The sequence below is a fragment of the Cuculus canorus genome, chromosome 5, assembly GCF_017976375.1.
Source record: "Cuculus canorus isolate bCucCan1 chromosome 5, bCucCan1.pri, whole genome shotgun sequence".
NCBI lineage: Eukaryota > Metazoa > Chordata > Aves > Cuculiformes > Cuculidae > Cuculus > Cuculus canorus.
In genome coordinates, this window is record NC_071405.1 from 11807621 (window position 1) to 11829067 (window position 21447).

Consider the following 21447-nt stretch of genomic DNA (forward strand, 5'->3'; position numbering starts at 1 on the left):
TAAGTGTGGTTAGAATAGGAATTTTTCTTACACTTTGTCAACATATATAGAAAAAAAGAATACTCAAAATACATAAAATAGAAGTCTGACAAGTAAACTAGGTATTTGTGGCTATTATTAACTGTTTTAAGATTTTCCCAGAAATCCACCCATTTCTAGAGCTTCCCTTTAAGATATCAAATTTGAGTTGTTTTTTTTCAACAAGCAAAGAAAATGTGCTATTTCATATGCTTCTATAGCATTTTTTAATCTGAAGATCTGAGTTTAAAAAAATTAAACTACCTTGTCCCATGTTGATAGATTCACATTGAAGACTACAACTACCTGAAAGGAGGTTGTGGAGAGGAGGGAGCTGGCCTCTTCTCCCAAGTGACAGAGGACAGGACAAGAGGGAATGGCCTCAAGCTCCGTCAGGGGAGGTTCAGGTTGGATATCAGAAAAAAATTCTTCACAGTAAGAGTCATTGGGCACTGGCAGAGGCTGCCCAGGGAGGTGGTCGAGTCACCTTCCCTGGAGGTGTTTAAGGAACGGGTGGATGAAGTGCTGAGGGACATGGTTTAGGGAGTGTTAGGAATGGTTGGACTCGATGATCCAATGGGTCCTTTCCAACCTTGTGATTCTGTGATTCTGTGATTATATCATTTGTACTTACAGAAGTGAGAGTGAGACACCTTTCCCAAACCTATAAGGTCAGGCAGAGACACAGAACTCCATGTATCTCCATTTTAATGTTCTAAGACTTAGAGCATCCTCTGCTCAAGAAATTCTTGTTTAAAGAAAAAAGTCAGTCCTCCTGACCGCTTTGTACACATGCCTCTGAACTGCACTGCCACTGTTTTTGGCTTTTCAAGAGGTCATTATTAATGAAAAAAATTACAGACTTCACATGTTATTGTACAACTGAATGAAACCACTGTCTGTACATAAAGTTCCGTATGAAAAGTGTACAATAGACTGGGTTTCTCTATCATAATTATGAAGCAAAGAAGCACCAAGATGTCCTGATGATTAAAAAAATCAAATCTCATGAAATATGCATGTTCACTCTAGGGAAGTAATCTACCATGTTCTACGGCAGAAAATGACCCACTTTAAACACAAACAGTCTTAAACATTTCTATAGCTTTTTAACAAAACTTAGAGGAATTTAGAGTTCTATTTTTATACAAAGGCATTGCCTCGATCTTTGCCATTTTGGTAAAGTGAACACCCCTTACTATAATGCAAAGTAATATCTGACCATGGATGAAATTTCACTCCAGAAATTTTAATTTACACACATACTCATATATGTATGCATATTTAAAAGTGTATTTATGAACATAAACAGATATAATATGCATGTATGCTTACAAATACATATGCACGTAGATATAGGTGGACAGAAAGAGAGATTAATTCAGAGAAGTCCATTATGCAAAAGGAAAATTGAAATGGAAGTTTGAAAAAAATCTAAAATACAGCTCAGACAATTAGAAAAGAGAATTGTTTGGCCTGCTCTTAACATGGAAATTAAATTGTTTTTAACTAAACTTTGGAATATCGAATAGAAAAGCTTTTTGTCTCTGTATGTGTAATCCTTATTCGCAAAGAGAAGGAAATGATCCCTGACCTGGTTGTCAGGCAACTGCATGAAATGACAAAACATTTTCTTAAGATGTGCTTCCCTTGGTATGATGAGTCCTTGCAGGGAACAGATCCCAAGGCACAATGCTCTCTGAACCCGATCATAAAAGAGTATCCTAGAGAGATCAAGTAAATGTGATGGTGACTTCAATTCTATAAACTGCAGTCCCTTTATGACCATATTCTTTACAATGTTGAGTAACTACAAATCAGAGAAAACAGCAAGGTCTGTTTAGCTTCATTCCAGCACCGGGGTGTAAAATAACTCACTCTCATGCCTGGAATGAAAGAATGGATATTGATCCACCGAGGAGACATATACTCAGCTTTGCTAGTGACCACAAACATTAAAACTTGTAAGCATTACTATGAAGTTTTTTTTCCTTTCTTTTCAAAATCCTCGACCTTTACCACACAAATTCCTATGTGGTCCAATGTCCTCTCTAATATTTCTTTTCCATGTGCAAACTGGAAAGAAGTTCCCTTTCAAATTGAGATGATGTTAATAAGTTTTTGAACTGTAGTTCTCTAAGAAATAACAATCAAGGACAGATTTCACTTTAGATGGGTTTCAACAACTTAGTAGAAAACCAGAATTTCAGAATAGCAATATTTGTTAAAGCCATACTTAAAAAAGTATCAGATATCCCTACATCATATATAGATAAAAGATTAATCTATTCATCATTATTTTTTTAATTCCATATCATTTTGTGGATTATTCTAAAAATATGAAGTATGAAGATAAGCAGGGATTCCCCCAATCATCATCTTCAAGAAGTGAAACTGTTAATCACACTGAAAATGAGTGGTAATTAATGTCCCATCTGAAGGCAGTTAAGTAATCCTCAGAGAACACAAAATTGACTTCTACACCTTCAATCAAAACAGGACAATTATTTCTCCTCTCCAACATGTTTTATTCAGTTCTGTCTCACCTGATCTTCACCATCACTCAGAAAAAGAGACACACAAAAGTGAAATCATACACGCATGCAAACATAGCCGAGATTGTGATCCCATGGCTAGAGGGAAGCTTCTAACAATAAACCTTTTGGAAGCAAAACAAAACACAAAATAACTTCACCACATCCCACCCAATACTTTATGTTGTTTTTCTGATAGCAAACAGACTTACTACGTTAATTATCTGGTGGTGAAATACCAAATAAATTATTCACATTCTCAGAAACCAGAGGGCTCCTCAACCATTCACTGGTTTCACATATGTCCAAAAAAACCCACCAAGCTATACTGTTGCTGACTTATAAGGTTACAATTATTTTCATGTTATGGACACCAACCCCATGCCATCTCTTGACACAGCAGTAATAAGCAGTTATAACAGTAGTAGGTGTGTTGTCAGCACTGCTAAACTCTTCAGAAAGGTAAAATGAATGCCAAGTCGGACAGCTTACCTCATTCCTCTGGGATAGGTGTGCAGATCGATGACCTTTCTAGACAGATGACTGAAACGTGTGGGGCCTTGAGCAGCCTCATCCAGTGGGAGGTGTCCTTACCCACGGCACGGGGGTTGGAACTGGGTGATCTTTACGGTCGCTCTCAACCCAAACCATTTTATGATTCTATGATTCTATGAAACAGTTTCAGTGACCTTTTCAGTCCACACTTCAGATATTTAAATAAAGGTGTGCTGTGTGAAAAGAAATGTCGGTTTTGACATAACTAGAAATCAGTGGCAGCTGTAGATATGACAGGATCACAAGTCTTTTGCTCACTGAAAATTCTGAAATACAGCAGATTGTCTTTGTGGCCAGCTTTGTGAAATGCACTGAAATGCGCTGAAATGCAGCAAATGTCTGCTATGCGGCCCTTGACTGCCTGATACAAATTCATATTGTATTTGATTAAGTGTGATTTGATGATGATTTGCTTTAGGATCACATGTGAAAAAAACACATCTCTTTTCTTACTACTTTTGTGGCTAGGATTTTACTTATTTTAACACTTAACATGGATAATCTTTTCTTTGAGAGTAGTGCAAGTTTGCTGAGCAGTACTTTGCCATCATTTGGTCAGCTTATGAGTTTCTTTTCTTTTTAAGCTGTTGAAACTTCCCCAGGCAGAGAAATCTACTGTTCTGCAATAGCTGCCCTGGAATAGAGGAGTACACATACAAAACATCAGTGTGAAATATTATTCACACTAGGAATTCGCAAGGAATAGACAGCTACTGGATGAGATTGTTGAAGGACAGGTAAAATCTTAAAAGCTAAAACTGGAGCAGAGATCACCACTAAAAGAAATAAGAATTTGTCTGTTTGCCTTTTAAAGTGCTTCAAAAAAGCGAGGAAAAGCAAAATGATATAAGTAAACTACTTTCAGTCTAGAAAAAGTTGTAATGCTCTGCTGTGTGTAGTAAAAGAAAGGTGAGCACTTACAAGTTACCACTACTTAAAACACTTCATGCAAGAGGAAAGCATAAAAGCATTGCATCAGGCTATTAACTGTTCCTAAGGCACTAGTTCATGAAAGATTTGCATCTCAAAAAGATGAGGCATATGAATTCCTAAATTAGACCAGTAATGATATATACACAAAGAAGCAAAAACATTCTCACCATCCTCTCTTTCCTTCTGCTTTCTTGTATGTGAGCCACGAGAAACTTGAAGATCCCTAGGAGTCACAGAGTTTACCCCTACCAAAATGCTTCCCTCTGCTGTAGTGATCAAAGGCCATTAGTAGCAGACAAAATGTTGTTTTACCATTTAAAGTATATTTATCCTGCTGAGAACAGCATAAATAAGGGCTGCAACTAACTTCCTGTGACCGTACCAAAGCTGCAAAATTTTAACTCGGTTCCACCTACAAAACCTTTTGCCTGGGTCCTAAAAGCCAGGACTCTCTATTGCCATCTCTTTAATTCTGCATTTTTGTCAATGCTTCAGTGCTCAAAAATGGACTAGTTGTGATATCATTTAGGAAAAAAACTCAACCAAACGTCTTTTATTGTTTGAGTAAGAAGATCTGAAACGGTATTACTGAAAGGTAAGTATACATGGACTCCTACTGTTCCATTTTTACAGTTACTCTTATGAGTTGTATTGTATTTCAACCATGTTTACATATTATTTTTTCCCCATGTTAACTCCCCCTTAATTCTTAACTTCTTTTAAAACCTAATCTGCCATGAAGGTACATGAAATAGAACAGACTGAGAAAATACTTGAGAATGGCTGTTGTTTACAAAGAAACTAATTTATAGTATGCAGTTACTGATCAGGCTGAACAACAGTTCAAAAACCAGTGTACAACAAAGCATTTCTTCAAACATCCATTTTGGATTATTGCTGAAATATACTAATTGGTCTATTCTAGACTAATTTACAAACATTCATAAAATAGTGGGAAATGCATGCTTTAGAAACCTGGTACATTTCATGCCTCTGGACTAAAAACAATATGAAGATGGAAGCAAATGATGGGCATTTATATTGTAGATTAGTAGTGCTTAGAGTTTTTCTTCTTTTGTACTAACAGGCTCTTCAATTTTTTTCTCATTTCTTTCAGGTGATTCTTTATCTTCGGTTTTTGTCCATGGAGGGCTGTGCAACTTCTGGTAAAGGTGAAAATATTATCAGTGTAAGCATTATATACACAATATGCACATACTTAAGCATAAAAAAAATGCTAAAAACTGATGGCACTAGTGCGTATAGAACACTTTTTCTGTTAAACTGATGTATCAGTCTTAAACTATTATAACAGTCTATGATATTCAACTGCATCTAGAAATGGATACTGAACTCTACTAAAGGAAGCATACTCAAAAATATTTGAAAGTACAAAACCATGTAAGTCCGATACTGCTTAATAATTATGGTGATTTTTCTTTTTCTCTTGGTCTATCAAATGAAGAGCACAGTGTACAACTTGCTCAAAACTTTTCTGTTGATAACATAGCCGAATATACATAGCTACACATAACTGCAGATATATAATTACTTTGGAAATCTCTTCCTTCTTCTGTTTTCAGCCCTATGGACATGTTGGATGGGGCCTTGGGCACCTCATCTAGTGGGATGTCTCTGCCCATGGCAGGGGGTTGGAACTATATGATCTTTAAGGTCCCTTCCAACCCAAACTATTCTATGATTCTATGAAATTAAGTCATTTGACTACTAGGATAGTGGAGTTCTTCAAATATTAAACAGTTCTGAAAATTGTTACCAACCATAAGCCATTTTGAACAGATAAATTTCAGTCTAGAACAATCAAATCTGACCTAAGTAAGCAGTTCTGTTTCAAGAGCACAGAATGTATGAATACACTTGAAGTAATTAAATGCTTCACAAGACCTTGTAGTAAAAATCCAAGAATTCCTCAGAAAGAGAATACCTGAAAGCTTGTCTCTGTGTCTGCTGTCTTCAAATGAGATGTTGAATTATTGCGATTCCCCAAACACGTCTTGCCAACCTGTCAATACAGATGTCAGAGATAACTACTTATTTTTTTTCCTGAAATATTCATGGTTTTCCTAAAAAAATCAGTGTTTTCTTTTAGCCTAGTTGGAACAAAAATGGAACGAAACAAAGTTATCATAGCTAAGTGAATCCCATACTCCCATCATCATTATAATAGCTTAATGTGGCTGTAAATTTAACAACTTAACGATTACCTTGCTCTCTTTTTCTCATCACAAATAGTGAAGTTTATTCCTACAGTGGTCCCATGGAACAGATGAGTAATTATAATTGTCTGTTATGGATGAGGAAATAGTAACAAACAGCTAAAAACTAGCATTACATTTAGGACTTCTCTATCACTATTACCTTGTCTGAACTGCTACATCTCTTACATATAATAAACCCTGAGTGGGAATATGTATAATAATTCCCTGAAGGGGAATTCAGATGACTCTCAACGTACCTAAAAGCTTGTTAGATTCATCGCTGTCATTTTATTCCAGTAATAATGTCATTTTCTTTACCAATACGCTTTTTAATATGAGAGAAAACAGAGTTGAACAGCACAAATAAAATTAATTACATAGTACATTTTTAAACCAAAGAGATCTTATGTTACAAGTCTTCAGCAGAGATTTACCCAGCAATGAAATTTCTGCTATAATTAAATTAAAGTCCCTTCAGGGGTGGGATTAATGATGCCATAAGCAAAGAAATGAAAATGTGAAATAAAGTAAAATGCCAACATGGCTTCACTAAGGGCCAATTATACCTGACAAATTTGGCCTACAAAAGGGTAAAAGCTGTATATTACAGAAGAGCAACTGACACGTGACACTGTCCTAAACTGCATCCTTGTCTCTACATTGGAGAGACAGAGATTTGACAGATGGGCCACTTGCTGGGTAACGAATTGGCTAGATGGCTGCACTCAAAGAGACCAGTGACGTGTCATTTCTCAAGGGTCTATACTGGGACCAGCGCTGTTTCACATCTTTGTCGCAGACATGGGCAGTGGGATTGAGGGCACCCTCAGCAAGTTTGCCTATGAGAGCAAACTGTCTGGTGTGGTTAACATGCTGAAGGGAAGGGATGCCATCCAGAGGAACCTTGCTGGGCTTGAGAGGTGGGCCTGTATGAACCTCATAAAGTCCAACAAGGCCAAGTGCAAAGTCCTGCACATGGGTTCAAGCCAATGCCAAGTATAAATACAGGGTAGGGGGAGAATGGATTGACAGGAGGAGTAGGCCTTGGATGTGTCATTTGAGAACCTCAACCTGATCCAGCACTGTACGCTTGCAGTCCAGAGAGCCGACTGTATGCTGGGCTGCATAAAAAGCAGCATGACCAACAGGTCAAGGAAGGTGCTTCTCCCTTCTACTTTGCTCTGGTGAGACCTCACCTGGAGTATTATGTTCAGTTCTGGGGCCCCCAACATAAGAAGGAAAGGGACCTGTTAGAGCAAGTCTAGAGGAGGACAATGATGATGATAAGAGGACTATGAGGACACGCTGAGAGTTGGGGTTGTTCACAGTCTGGAAAAGATAAGACTCTGAGAATACCTTATAGCAGTCTTACAGTACTTAAAGGAGGCAACAGGAAAGCTGGTGAGGGACTTTTTACAAAGGCGTGTAGTGATAGAACAAGGAGTAGCGGCTTTAAACTGAAAGAGGATAGATTTAGATTGGATATAAGGAAGAAATTCTTCACTACGAAGGTAGTGAAGCACTGGGACTGGTTGCCCAGAGAAGGCGTGGATGCCCCTGCCCCTGGAGGTGTTCAAAACCAGGTTGAACCGGGCTTTGAGCAACCTAGTCTAGTGGAAGGTGGCCCCGCCCATGGCCAGGAGCTCGGAACTGGAAGATCTTTGAGGTACCTTCCAACTCAAATCATTCTATCATTCTACGATAAAATATTGATAATCTTTGGACATTACTTTAAAATGTGTTCACATTGGAATTTCTCTGCTTGTTTTGCTAATAAAATTGATGCATTCAAATTGAGTGAAAATAAATGTGGAGTTTTTAAGTCATGAAGACTCTTTAAACAAAACAGTAATTTTGTTTGGTTTGAATTTAAACATAATTCTTCCTCTTAAATGATTCCTGTTTAGTATAAACCCTTGAAGATTTCAGATGCTAACTCAAGCCTAGATAGAATACTTCTGACGCATCAGACATGATTCAGCATATTAGTAAAAAAAAGGTGAAAAAATCATTGGTATGTAGACATGAGATTGGATCATAGCAATATGAACGCAAATGTGCCTTCAACAAGAAACTCTCAATAACATTCACCACCAGGTCTGCTGACATTTCTGCAACCTTTTCTTTTTTAATATTACAGTTAATAACATTGTCCTAGGAAAGAAAAAGCTATTTGCATCTAGGAGAGCAAAGGAATCATGAATAAAACAGAAAAAAAAAAAATCTAAATTCTATGTATTGTGGCATTTTTTGGATAGACTTTCTCAAGAAAATGGAAAGTAAATCTGAATTTCTCCTACAGCAGCTTAAACCACAACATGATAAAAATTGACTCACTCAGCACAGAACACTAAAACTAAACATCCTACCTGCAAATTAAATATCAAGAAATTTTATAAATATCCTTTCAGTAGAAATGATATTAGATTGGAGTTAATTAAAAAGCAAGAGATTGACAAGGGGGGAGAAAATTCATTAAGTTTTTGCACTTGAGAATTCTGACAGTCCCTTGCTTGTAACAAAGTTGATCTACGAACAGGTGTGAAAATGAAAATGAAACATGTTATTAAGAAATCTACTTGGAGAGGAGACAGCTGCCTCCCTTCTGAAAGCTTCTAGAGAGACAGTGGTGCTGCCAAGAGTTTTATAGTACATTAGAGGGGGGTTACTCATGTTTAAGCTGCTGAATTAAGCCTCTGAGATGGTGCAATTGAAGTGACTGATGGTGAGGACGCTTTCTCAAACTTTTTGCACTATCGAAAACAGTTAATAGAAGTTGGTCTAACATATATGGAATAATCATGTAGTGATGACTAAAAAAAATCTATAGATAAAGCATTTACTCCTCCTTTTATGAAAAAAATGAAATAATCATTGGGTTATGTTCTCAATAAAGACTAAAGAATGTGATTAAAAATTCTGAATAAATTTTTAATACTTCAAGAGCTTAAAAGCGTGGTCCTGGCAGAATTTGTATTTAAAGTACTAGTGAGCAAGATTTAAAAAAACGTTTTCAGCTTAGTCATGCTTAGAAAAATTTGAGGGTTTTAGAGACATCTAGGAGAGTATCTTGAGAACAAAAAATGCTACAGGTCAAAAAAATAACTATTTCTGATTGTAAAATGGAAAGGACAAAACTATCGCTGATAAAATATAAACTCATTTACAAATCCATAATTTTATGCTAACTGTATATACTGAAAAACTTCAGATAACCTATTTCACCAAGAAAACACACATGAGATTGGAATAAAAAACTATTAATTGAAATTAATAAAAATACTGGTCAAGCATCTAAGACACATGCAAAGAAGGAAAAAAAGGTTGCCTTAGAGAAAATAAAAGCTCATGATAAAACAATGTTTTCAAAGTGACTAATCTCTCATACTTTTTTCATAGACCAGATAACAAATGCCTTTTTGGTAGGAAAACAGAAGTGAAGATTTATGTCTGTAGTATTTAACATTTTTTTCACTCGCCATTGTTTTCCTTTTTAGTAACACACCATACAGGTCGCTGTTGGAGAAAGACAGGAGAATGGGGGAGTTATCCAAACAAAGTAACTCCTGCGTCCTTATGTTGTTAAAGCATAAGGCATTATTGATTCCTTGTCACCGTGAAACCTTGTATATCATTAACAAATAAATCACAGATCGAACAACAGCGATGACTTTCAATACACCGTCAGTCAACAGCAATTCAATAGCCAGAATTGTAACCAGTTGCTGTGGATGAGCTGTGAAGATCCACCGGCTCGTGGCTTCAAGTCAATTCAGATGCTAAAGCTGAAACAGACAGGTATAACAGCATCTTCTGCTATAACCATAACCTGGGTTTAAAACAACCTGAACTGTATTTCATACATATACACCCTCATGCATATATATAAACACATGCAACTACGGAATCAGAGAATCATTTAGGTTGGAAAAGACCTTTAAGATCATCAATTCCAACCCTTAACCCAACACTGCCAACTTCACTATGAAACCATATACACCTGTGTGTATATTTATGAGCTTATTTGTTATTATTTACACACAGAAGTATACATAAATAAGTACACACATATGTATATATAAACAAATGAATATTCAAACGTACACACATCATCTTTACTTCAGCTGAAGACCACCTCAAACAACTGGGGAAATATAAAACCCACACACTACAAAACCTTTCACAGCCATGAATCACATATAGAAAAAAAATGCAAATACTAAACCTTTTTTTTTTTTAATAATTGTGCTAGTTCCCTCTATACCAAGTGCTGGAAAGATTTTTTCGTTTGCTCTTCTGTGTGAGTCTCTCTGTCAGATTAATTCCTGTGAGAGGTATGCTAATTACATAAATACAATATGATAGCTTGACATGGTGGAAACCAGGAAAAAGCAAAAATAATTGCTTTCAGAAAACGAAGGGGTTGAAATGTTGCAAGTGTGGGTTTTCTATTTTATGAAGATGACATTTTACAAGCGTCTGCTGAAAGAGATACTGGGATTTTGCCAAGCTTTGAGTTGAGGCTTTAGCTTATCAGGGATGCGAGGGTGAACTTGTACGTCTGTTTCTCTCAAAAGAGCAGGCACTCCCGCTGCCCTGTCTGTGAAGTAAGGAAGAGGAGAGGAACAGTAAAATGCTGACTCTTAAAGCCTCTGTGCTGGACACTAGCTCATGCACAAACCCTCTGATGCCATGGGACACAGCGGAGCTCAACCTTGCTCCTCATGATTTGCCGTCATCACTCCTTGCACCTCCAAGGAGGTGGAATCACAGTACAAAACAATAACCCCTTCAATGTACGCTTGTCCAGAGATACAGACATCTGGGCAAAAAGAAGCTTTCCCCATATCTCTCACACCAGATTTGATTTTTTTCCAAAGAATGAACATTTTTTTAAACGTTATTACTAGAAAAGCTAATAAAATGGTAAGTACATAACAAAAGACTAAAAATATCCAAGTAAGAGCAATGTTCAGAAGGTTAAAAAAAAGATGGAAGGCAGTAAGCCTCAGAAAAAAACATCTCACATTGGTCTTATTAGTTTAGTGCAACTCCACCAACTGCTTTTGTACTTTAATAACAAAGCAAGCTGCAATTTAAAACCTTGTCAGCAATACTTATGTTGTATTATTATGACATTTTTGGATTCCTGGAAAGACAATCGAAGGGACAAAGATACAGCGCTGACAGCAAAAAAGCTAATATTCTCAAATTCAAACTTTATTAGTTAAGTGTATTTCCTCCCATTTGCATTTAGAACAAAACAGGCAGTTGATTCTGAACCACATTCTGTGCTTTATTGTGCCTTCCTTTTAGAAGCCTGAGGTTAGGTGTTTCAAAAGGAATGGTGATGATAGACTAAATTCCCTATTCCCAATACACTTCTGCAAAAACCCAGTGTGGCGTGTAGGCATTTAAAACACAATGCAAGCTAAACACACTACTTTAAGTTCTCAATTCTCCAAAATCTCCTTATACTTCAAACTCATGTTTTGGAGATTCACTTGGTATTTACTCCATTTTTATCACAAAACATCAAGAAAAATCTAGTGCTTGAATACTTAAAAATACTCTAACACACAGCTGTCAGAATTTAAAGCAGTGAAAGCTAAACACTTCCCAATGAAAAGGCTTCAGGATAAAGAAATTCTGGAAAAAAATATCCAGGTGTGTTTGATAGTTGGCAATGCCTCTTCACTGTTTTCACTCTTACAAGCTCTTTTCAAATTGTATAGTTTCTTCTTAACACCTCCTTAGAATGTAGGTTTGCCAACATTTACAATTTTTATGAGTACAGACAAGAAAATTCTTGCTTTTCTTTTATGTGGCAGAGAAACAGACAAACCTCAGTGATGCTGAATGCTTGTTACTTGCTTTGTATTGTCCTGATTTTGGCTGGGATGGAGTTAATTTTCTTTCTGGTAGCTGGTATAGTGCTGTGGTTTGGATTTAGAATGAGAATAACGTTGATAACACACTGATGTTTTAGTTGTTGCTAAGTAGTACTTATACTGTGTCATGTACTTCGCAGATTCTCACACGCTGGCAGCCAGAGGGCTGGAGGTACACAAGAAACTGGGAGGGGACACAGCTGGGACAGCTGACTGAAACTGCTTGAAGGGATATTCCATACTATATGACATCATGCTCAGTATATAAATAGGGGGAGTTGGCTGGTGGGTATCTGCTGCTCAGAGACTGGTTGAACATCAGGTAGCAGGTGGTGAGCAATTCTGTCATGCATCAACTGTTTTGTATATTCACTATTGTTTTTATTACCCCTTCCTTTTGTGTTCTATTAAACTGTCTTGATATTAATCCACAACTTTTAGTTTTTTTCCAGATTCTCTCTCTGATCTCACTGTGAGTGAATGGCTGAATGGTATTTAGCTGCCTGCTGGGTTACACCACAACACACAAAGTTTAAGAAACACATGAATGATCTATTTGTGCTTGCAAATAAATTTTCATGCAACAAGTGCATTTTGCCTTGAGCAACACATTTTGTATATGAAAAAGGAAAAAAATAATATCTAGAACACTAAGTGAGAAATTGAACAAGATAAAATTGAGGCAGGACACATATCTTGAAATGCTGTCTGAGTTCAGGGCACAGTTTGATAAAAACAATGTCTTTGTGTGAAATTCTGTATATAAAATATGCAGCTTGATCAGTAGATGATGCAAAATTTCAGAAGTTATGTTATTAAGCTCATCTAGTGAATTATACAGCAGAGCTGGAGAGGTTCACAGCTGGATGTATAAATTATAAAGGTGGATCAGCCAAGTGTGCATCTTCATTTAAAAGGAATTTTCAAAAAGTCAGTTAAAATTCAGCAAGTCCCTTGGCTATTAAAACTATGCAATTTGATCTGCAAGCTGCTGAACAATGTAACCAGAAGGGTATTGCACTGCTTCAATCCAGCAAATAAGAATTGGCTTTATTGCTCAAATAATCATCTGGTGTATCACAAGTGGACAGGAAATCAAGAAGTTTAAATAAGTGATACTATATTCAGCTTTTACAGTTAGAAAATAATTCCCCCACTGCTAAAGGATATCATACAGATTTAGTAGACCAAATCACGCAGCTTTGGCATTCCTTCACATCACTACAGCCCTCCTTTCAGCCTCGGCTGGCACTAAGGAAGAAATGTGGGATGTTTGCAGAATACGCTGGAGAAGAAAGGACTGACCTATTTCTGAAGAAACTAAATCAGGTAGAGGAGAAAAGGACAGCACAATTAGGCCAAATGACAGACTCGATATCTTAATGAAATTGGTATTCTGCTGTACCATTTCTACAGTCACGGATCTCCTCACCTTCACAAACCACGAGATCTGCTATAGGCAAAAGAACCAGGACGATTTGTTCACTTACGATGGCAACAATTAGGTTAAACCAGTGTAACTCACAACGCAGAAAAAGAAGTTTAACACCACTAAATTTTCACTGTGCTTGCACGAGATATCTCTTTGGAATTATTCAGACAAATCTGCATTTCCAGGTCTTTCTGCATTTCTTGTACTATTGGTTCCAATGACCTGAAGCCTTTAATAGACAAACTCGGTTAAAATTAGGTAAAACTTTCAAATGAAAATTAAATTAAATTAATTAAAAGTGAAAGAATCAAGCAATTTGTATTTAAAAAAAGGAAAGGGCTATACTTCCTCATTAGACAAAACCTACAAATTCTATGATACTCTGTAATGAATTTGATGTTTGCATTGTTATCAAACCCTACTCTGTCAACAATCTTACCTGCTTGTTGGTCTAGCATACATGTTGCAGATCTGTCACATTTTAAGAGGGCTAAGTTCTACTTGTACATGTAAAAAAATTGTTACTACTTGTACCTGAGAATGACAAATTTATTGCATTATGTCATTTTAGCTCTTTAGTACATGAAGTACATACTTCTCTGATAGGTTTTCTTCCCCCCACTGAATGGATATTTTGATTTTTTAAATTTCTTCTTTTGTGCCGGCTCACAAAAATACAAATTGTCCAATTTCTGAAGTGACCTGTAACCAACCTGAGACTTCAGAAACGAAAATTTTGCACTGTCATATAACAAACGCCTTCAATGAAATCAATAGTCTGCTGAATATGATTTGATGTTTTATTCTTTTTTTTCCCTTGTCACAATAATACCCATACTTCCATGAAAGACTTCTTTAATAGTTCTTTTTTACAACATTTATAATTTACAAATACGCAGAATAGCTGATGTTCTACTAAAATGTCATTCTGCAGTGGAAATAACATGGTAAGCCAAGTTAGGTACTCAGTTTATTCAAGGACACATATTAGCAGGTCTACTCGTGAATTTATAAGAGATGTGTACTTCAGTCTCCTTTGACCCTCATTATTTAGAAGACAGACATATAGCAGGACATATGTGAAAAGTGCACATGTTTTCATAACACAACTCTGCAGTTCTTCACAACTATTTCCTATTTTAGAGCACAGTATATTGAGTGGGTGGTTTAAACTAAGTTCTTTTGACCTTCCTAGTGATCATTTAGGGAAAAGAATTACTGAATTCACTTTAAGAATTTTATTAGGTTGAAATATTATTATAAAAAATATAGCTTTTTTTTTAATTCGTAACTTCTTTGAGAAAGCAACAAGAGAGTACAACAATCTGCAATTGAAACCAATAGAGAAAAATGAAGCAAAATGCTGTGGTTGCCTAGAAACATGTACAAGCTTTGCTCCAATATTCAGTGTCCTTTGTCACTGAATGATTAATGAACACACAGTGTTTGTTTACTGCAGGAAATTAAGGCAGTAAATAAAAGCACTATCACTTTTATTTATCAGAAAAGACTACAAGGACAAAGAACAAGAAATCTAACATGCAAACAGAAAAAAAAAGAATCACTTTATAAATTGTTTGGTGGTTTAGCACCACCAAATACATGCATAAATAATTATTTGATATGAAAAGGGGATAAAGTACATTGTGGTGTAAAAGTCAGAAAATGAAAAAGGTCCCAAAAGCTTTTGGGAAGAGGGAAAAGGTAAATTATACTAGGAAAAGAGCTCTGAGAACTCCAGTTCTATGTAAAGACTTTCACAAGCCACAGGGAAATATCTCCAGACCAGACTAATAAAAAATAGTAATGACGAGATTTCTCTAATAAAATAACAATAATCTAAATAATGGCCTCTGACAAAGTTCAGATGATTTGAAATAATTAAGATGTTGTATTACAGGATATTCTACCTACTTCTGGCTACTAAACGTCCCATGCCAAATCTCATGACACCAAAGGTGTCAGCAGTATCTAATTTCAAAATCAGCCAATATAATTTGCAAACAAAATTTCATTTGTATGTTTTTTCCAATGTTAACTAAATTAATTAGTATAAACATACATAAAACCATAAAGACAAAAATTGCAATGGGATTACAAATTTGAGAGAGGCAGAGAGAGATAGAGAGATAAGCAGCCACACAGACTAAAAAAAAAAATGCTTGAGACCAGCAACTGGCCATGTTTTCCCTGTATTTCTTGCCTTAAGAACTGAAACACCATACTTTCTTCTCTGGTCAGTCTTTACTAGAGTAATTCTTCCAAAACATAAATCGCATTTCATTTATCAGAGAAAGAATTCAAGGATCTTTGCAAAGCTCTGACAAAGTGTTGCTGAAATATTAGGTTTCTAAGCAACATCTTAGTTTTGAGGATATTCATTACGTTCCTGCTCTTCTATCTTGACCTCAACATCCATTTATTTTTTTAAACGTTTTTAAATTTACTAAAATTGAAAAATATTTTAATGCTTTAGTTCTCTTTGAATATTTACCGCCTTTCTTTAATCAATCCTTGGGTTTACACAAAAACTTCCTCATTTTCATAAGTGAAGTATGTCTGATATTTAAAGTGAAATTAGGCAATTTTGACAAAAGGAGATGTCTAATTCTCCCATGACAGAGTCCAAATGAGCTGTTGAAAACTGAAGCATTGAATCCTGCGAGTGGACAGATTTCTCATAAAATTTTGCAGGTCAGTGTGGCGATTTCTTTCCCACAGAAAGGGAGAAAAGTATTTGAAAAAAAAGAAATATTTAATGTTCCTCTGGCAAGAAAATCCAGTAGTTTGAGTGCAGCCACAATTTGAATGTAAGTATTTATTTAAAATATTATTTATGTTGTGTATTACCTGAGCTATATATGTATCCTCCACTTTAAGACCAGACTCTTGCAATCTGTCTCCTGTGCCAGAAGCAATGCTGCTTCACTACGCTGGTTGCTGGACCTCAAAACAGCTCCTGGTTGGGAACAGCTTCACAGCTGTCTATGCAAAGAAGTAACTCTCGGAATTCTCTTTGAATCATACCAAGAAATTGGCTTTATATTTAAAAAAAGCAAATGAAACAATACCTATTTCCAATTAAACATGGAAATAAATAAATAAATAAAAAAGACATCTTAAAAGTCCCTCTAAATGTAAAGAGAACACGTCTTCCTCTATCTGCAAGTTTTTCAGTTACACTGGACACGCTGTTTCTAATTGGCATAAATACCACACTGTTTATGGCTTCCGTGCTTGGAGGTGTGGCTGTCCTAGGAATCTTTTCTGTAACTTGGCTCTCAAACCCATTCCTTCAACAGACACTGAAAGCACAGCTCAATGAAATTTTTGTCTATTACTGTCAATCCTAGATTGTTATTTTTAAATGTGAACAGAATATAACTATGATTATTAAATAATACCCTCTTTTCAGTTGGAAAATGAATTTCTAGCAGCAACATATTTAAAAGCCAGATAAGACCAATAAAACTATTGTCTGCTTAATTTTCCAATGAGGAACATAATCTATCAAGGCACACTGAATCTGAATACTCCCCTCTGGTATTCTTTTTCCAATTTTACTACTCTTTCCTCCATATGGGAGGTTTTGTCAAATACAGATTTAACAAACCTTAAAGACTTAAAATTAAAAGGAAATGAGTCCAATAGAATATAGAGTTGGTCTTAAAATATGATGACTGAGAGATTAAATTATATAAAACTTAATCCTATTACTGAAATTTAGATATATAGACTAATTCCTTTTTCTTTGAATTATAATGCTACTTAGAAGGAGGCGGGGAACAGGGTTGGATTTTAATTTAACTTGATTTGTGAAAAATAGTTTGACTTCTCAAGACTTCTAACTCCAGCTGGAGTCCTCCTCTGCTTTCTCAGACAAATTTTTCATACCAAGCAGCATACTATGCTGACTAAATGGCTAAATATCCTAGCTCTAGATGCACAAAAAGATACCACCACGCTCTGATCAAAATAACTCAATCCCGGATTTTATGGAAAAGTGCATCTTTTAGGTGTATTTCATTGTATTACTTGACAGAGAAATTAAAATCTCTCTTGATTTGTGAAATGCTTTAACAACTTTTTTTTTTCTCTCTCCTTCAGTAAAAAGAAGTTGCTTGAACCACAAATTTTCAGCCAAAATCAAATTAGCCTCTACTTAAAATAACCTATATTCCATTGAACCTTCCATAAGTTTCCCAGGTGGTAACCAACCTCTAATCATAAACCAAATAGAGTTCACTTTGACCACAGAATTTTACATCATAGTCTTTCTTCCCCTCCTTCACATTTTATTAATAAGAAATGAAGTTTCCCTCATCTTTAGACATTAAGAAAGGTGAAACTGGAAATTACACAGTCTTTTCCTGGATACACAATTTCTCCTTGACTCTGCCCCCTCTCTGGAGAATGTGGCAAAGGGGAAGTTATTTATAAGTGAGTGAACTTGTAAAATATTTGTAATAAGTGGATAATATATATACAGGTTGGATACCGAATTATCTAAGATATGTTTTCCAATCTTTTCTTCCCAGTGCTACATGTTGCTAGGATGGCTACCAGCAAGCTGCCCAGTTACACCCAGAGGAATTTATTATATTTAGAGGTAGATAATGTGTTCAGTAGTTCATTCTAGAGCTGTTGTGACAGTTTTTTCCTAATAGCTTCTACATTGCACAGAAAATCAGTCAAGGTAATACTATACTTCTTTTTGGACTACTGAGCAGACCATTCGCGCTCTCAACAGGTTTTGTCTCTCTTCCTGTTTTTCCCTTGTTTATCTGTATTGCTATAATTGCAGCCATAATACGTGCATTTGGGATTTCTGTTAACAGCTGTTAACACCACGCTGTTTGAATGAAAGTTTTGCCTCAGTAAAAGCAGCAGATTTAACTTTCTGTCAGACATGTCATAAGAAAAACACAGCTTGCGGCTTTCCTAGGCTGCCAGTGGATGGGATTACATGCTTTCAACTATCGCGCTGTCACCTTTTACATCTCCCTGAAGGTTTTGTTTTATCAAATGAAGCATCTGTGACAGCTGTGCCTGATTATTAGCGGAAACAATATGTAAACAAGGATCTGCATCTCACTGTAACACAGCAACTCTTCAATCAGGAACAAGCCACTTCTTGAAATTGTTAAACATCAAATCACATCTCTTCTACTGCTGCTCTTCCCACAAGAGCTCTACAAGTTCTGTTAAGCAGTCTTCAAAAGAAATCCAGAGAGTATACCTGCATAGATTGGCAGTGAAACGCATCTGCTCCTTGGCACTTTAATGCAGAACATAGCTGTCTTATAAAATGTGTACCAGCTTGATGAGGAAAAGTAAGTCACATCGATAATCGCCTAAAGCACTAACGTTTTCATACAATCTAAATTAGACTCTTATTTCTAGGTAAGCTAATCTTACATCTTGAGAATCGCACTCCTGGATGCTCTGGTTTTCTTCCTTTCTCGAGGCCATGTGAAGATTCTCTTTCTCTGCTGAGACATTTCGCTGGACCTCGGAAATAAGAAAATAAACATTTAATACAGATGAAATTTCAGAAATGTCACATTTGAAAAATCAGGATAATGACAAGAAATCAAGAGGTCAGATATTGCTACTACTAACTGCTACTTCATACACTGCATTTTCATCAAGTCTTGTAAAGGGCATGTTTTAATATTGCTTCTCATTAAAGTACTCTCTTGTAAAGGATTACTTCCATACAAGTAAACAGGAATTTCCACCTGAAAATTTACCACCCAAAAGTGAATTGATGGTATACTTTTTTGTATATTAAATAAAACCAAATTAAGTATAAATTAAACTACATTTTCTTTTGTGCAAATGTCTGAATGAAGGCATAAAGGAGAAGGGGAAAAAGCATGTTTAAAACTCGTATTTCTCTGACTCTTGTGGATTCTGAGAAAGATTTAGGCCTTGAGTTAAAGCTGTTTATGAACTGCTTTAACTTACTTCAGCTGTCTACAGTCCCTCCCTGCTGAGACCTCCTGTCATTATGAGCTGGCAGAATGTGTTCCATTTCATGCCTTTCACTTACCTCCTTACACTCAAAATGGACTGCTGTATGGGGTAGTTACTCTACAATCCAGGCTATCACTTTATATAAGCAGTTAATTTCCTTCCACTGAAATATTGGTCATTTTAGGCCTGGCTTTCCATATTTCCTTCAGCTTTTAAGATTCAGAGGGACATGAACTGGAAGAATAAGGATTGCTCTCTTTACAGAGCGCTTCCACTGTATTTGTACCTCAGTATTTTTTAGTTTAGCTTAGTAACTTCACATTTTTGTGGTCTTAAATACTAGACCATAGCATAACATCACAAAGAATAATTTTTAAAAAAATAATCCATAAAATCTGGAAAATATATTAGTTAATTAATTGGATATCCTGATACATTTATCATTGCCTGCACACCACAACTGCATGCTCTGCTGAGACACAGAGTAACTAAAAAAGGCTGGATGGACCATAATTTGCTGCTAGCTACAAAATGATCATTATGAACTCTTTGTAATCCTTAGTTCTGCAGTATTATTTGTTTAAAAAGCATTCATCTTCCAGTGCCTAATTCAAAGCCCACTGAAATTCACAGAATGGTTTGGGGGCCTAAAGATCATACAGTTCCACCCCCTCCGCCATGGGCAGGGACACCTCCTACTTGACCAGGCTGCTCAGGACCTATCCAGCCTGGCCTTGAACACCTCCAGGGATGGGCCATCCACAACCTCCCTGGGCAACCCGTGCCAGTGCCTCACCACTCTCATTGTGAAGAATTTCTTCCTAATGCCTAATCGAAATCTTCCTCCTTCCAATTTAAAGCCATTCCCCCTTGTCCTACCACTACATGATCTTGTAAAAAGTCCCTCTCCAGCTTTTCTGTAGCTCCTTTCAGGTACTGGAAGGTCACTGTAAAGTCTCCCTGGAACCTTCTCTTCTCCAGGCTGAACAACCCCAACTCTTTCAGCCTGTCTTCAGAGCAGAGGGGCTCCAGCCCTCTATTCATCTTTGTAGCCCTCCTCTGGAATCGTTCCAACAGTTCCACATGCTTCTTAAGTTGAGGATTCCAGAACTGGACACAATAATCCAGGTCGAGTCTCATGGGAGTGGAGTAGAAGGGCAGAATCCCCTCCCTTGATCTGCTGGCAAGCCCAGGATAGGGTTGGCCTTTTGGGCTGTGAGCACACATAGTCGGCTCACGCAGGGACTCTCATCAATCAGCACCCTCAAGTCCTTCTCCGCAGGGCTGCTCTCAAGCATGTGATCCCTCAGTCTGTACTGAAACTGTGGATTGCCCCGACCCAGGTGTAGGACCTTGCACTTGGCTTTGTTGAATTTCATGAGGTTCACACAGCCCCAGTTCTCCATCTTGTCCATGTTCCTCTGGATGACATTCCATCCTTCTGGTGTGACAACTGTACCACTCAGCTTGGTGTCATCTGCAAACTTGCTGAGGATGCGCTCGATCTCACTGTCTATATTGTCAAAGAAAATATTAAACAGCACTTGTCCCAGTATGGGCCCCTGAGGGACACCACTTGTCACGCATCTCCATCTGGACACAGACCCGTTGACCACTACTCACTGAACGTGACCATCCAAATAATTCCTCATCTACCAAATATTCCACCCATCAAATACCATTCATGAAAAGAATGTAAATTACCTAAGATTTATATTTTTTCCAAAACATACCTTTTGCTAACCTCTCCCCCAAAACAGAACCTCAAAACTTATTTTTACTTATCAAAACTTATTCTTACTGTGATACAATAAATTGCCAGAAAAGAATCAAATTTAAAAGCTAGCACTGACGCACCACTTTTTGTTATAGATTTCATATAATGA

General features: G+C 36.6%; 1 protein-coding gene across 3 annotated transcripts in view; it reads right to left on the reverse strand.

The window, feature by feature from the left end:
* Positions 1-2849: 2849 nt before the first annotated feature.
* The window catches only part of LUZP2 (leucine zipper protein 2), a 190336-nt gene continuing 171738 nt past the window's right edge, over positions 2850-21447 (reverse strand). For 2 of the 3 annotated variants that reach the window (XM_054068772.1, XM_054068775.1), the window contains exons 10-12: positions 19001-19093; positions 5986-6063; positions 2850-5203 (exon numbers count right to left, since the gene is read on the reverse strand). In XM_054068772.1, the coding sequence (XP_053924747.1) occupies positions 5099-5203; positions 5986-6063; positions 19001-19093 (276 nt within the window). In that variant the 3' untranslated portion in view covers positions 2850-5098. The remainder of the gene's footprint in view (positions 5204-5985; positions 6064-19000; positions 19094-21447) is intronic. The other variant, XM_054068774.1, reaches the window with a different exon arrangement.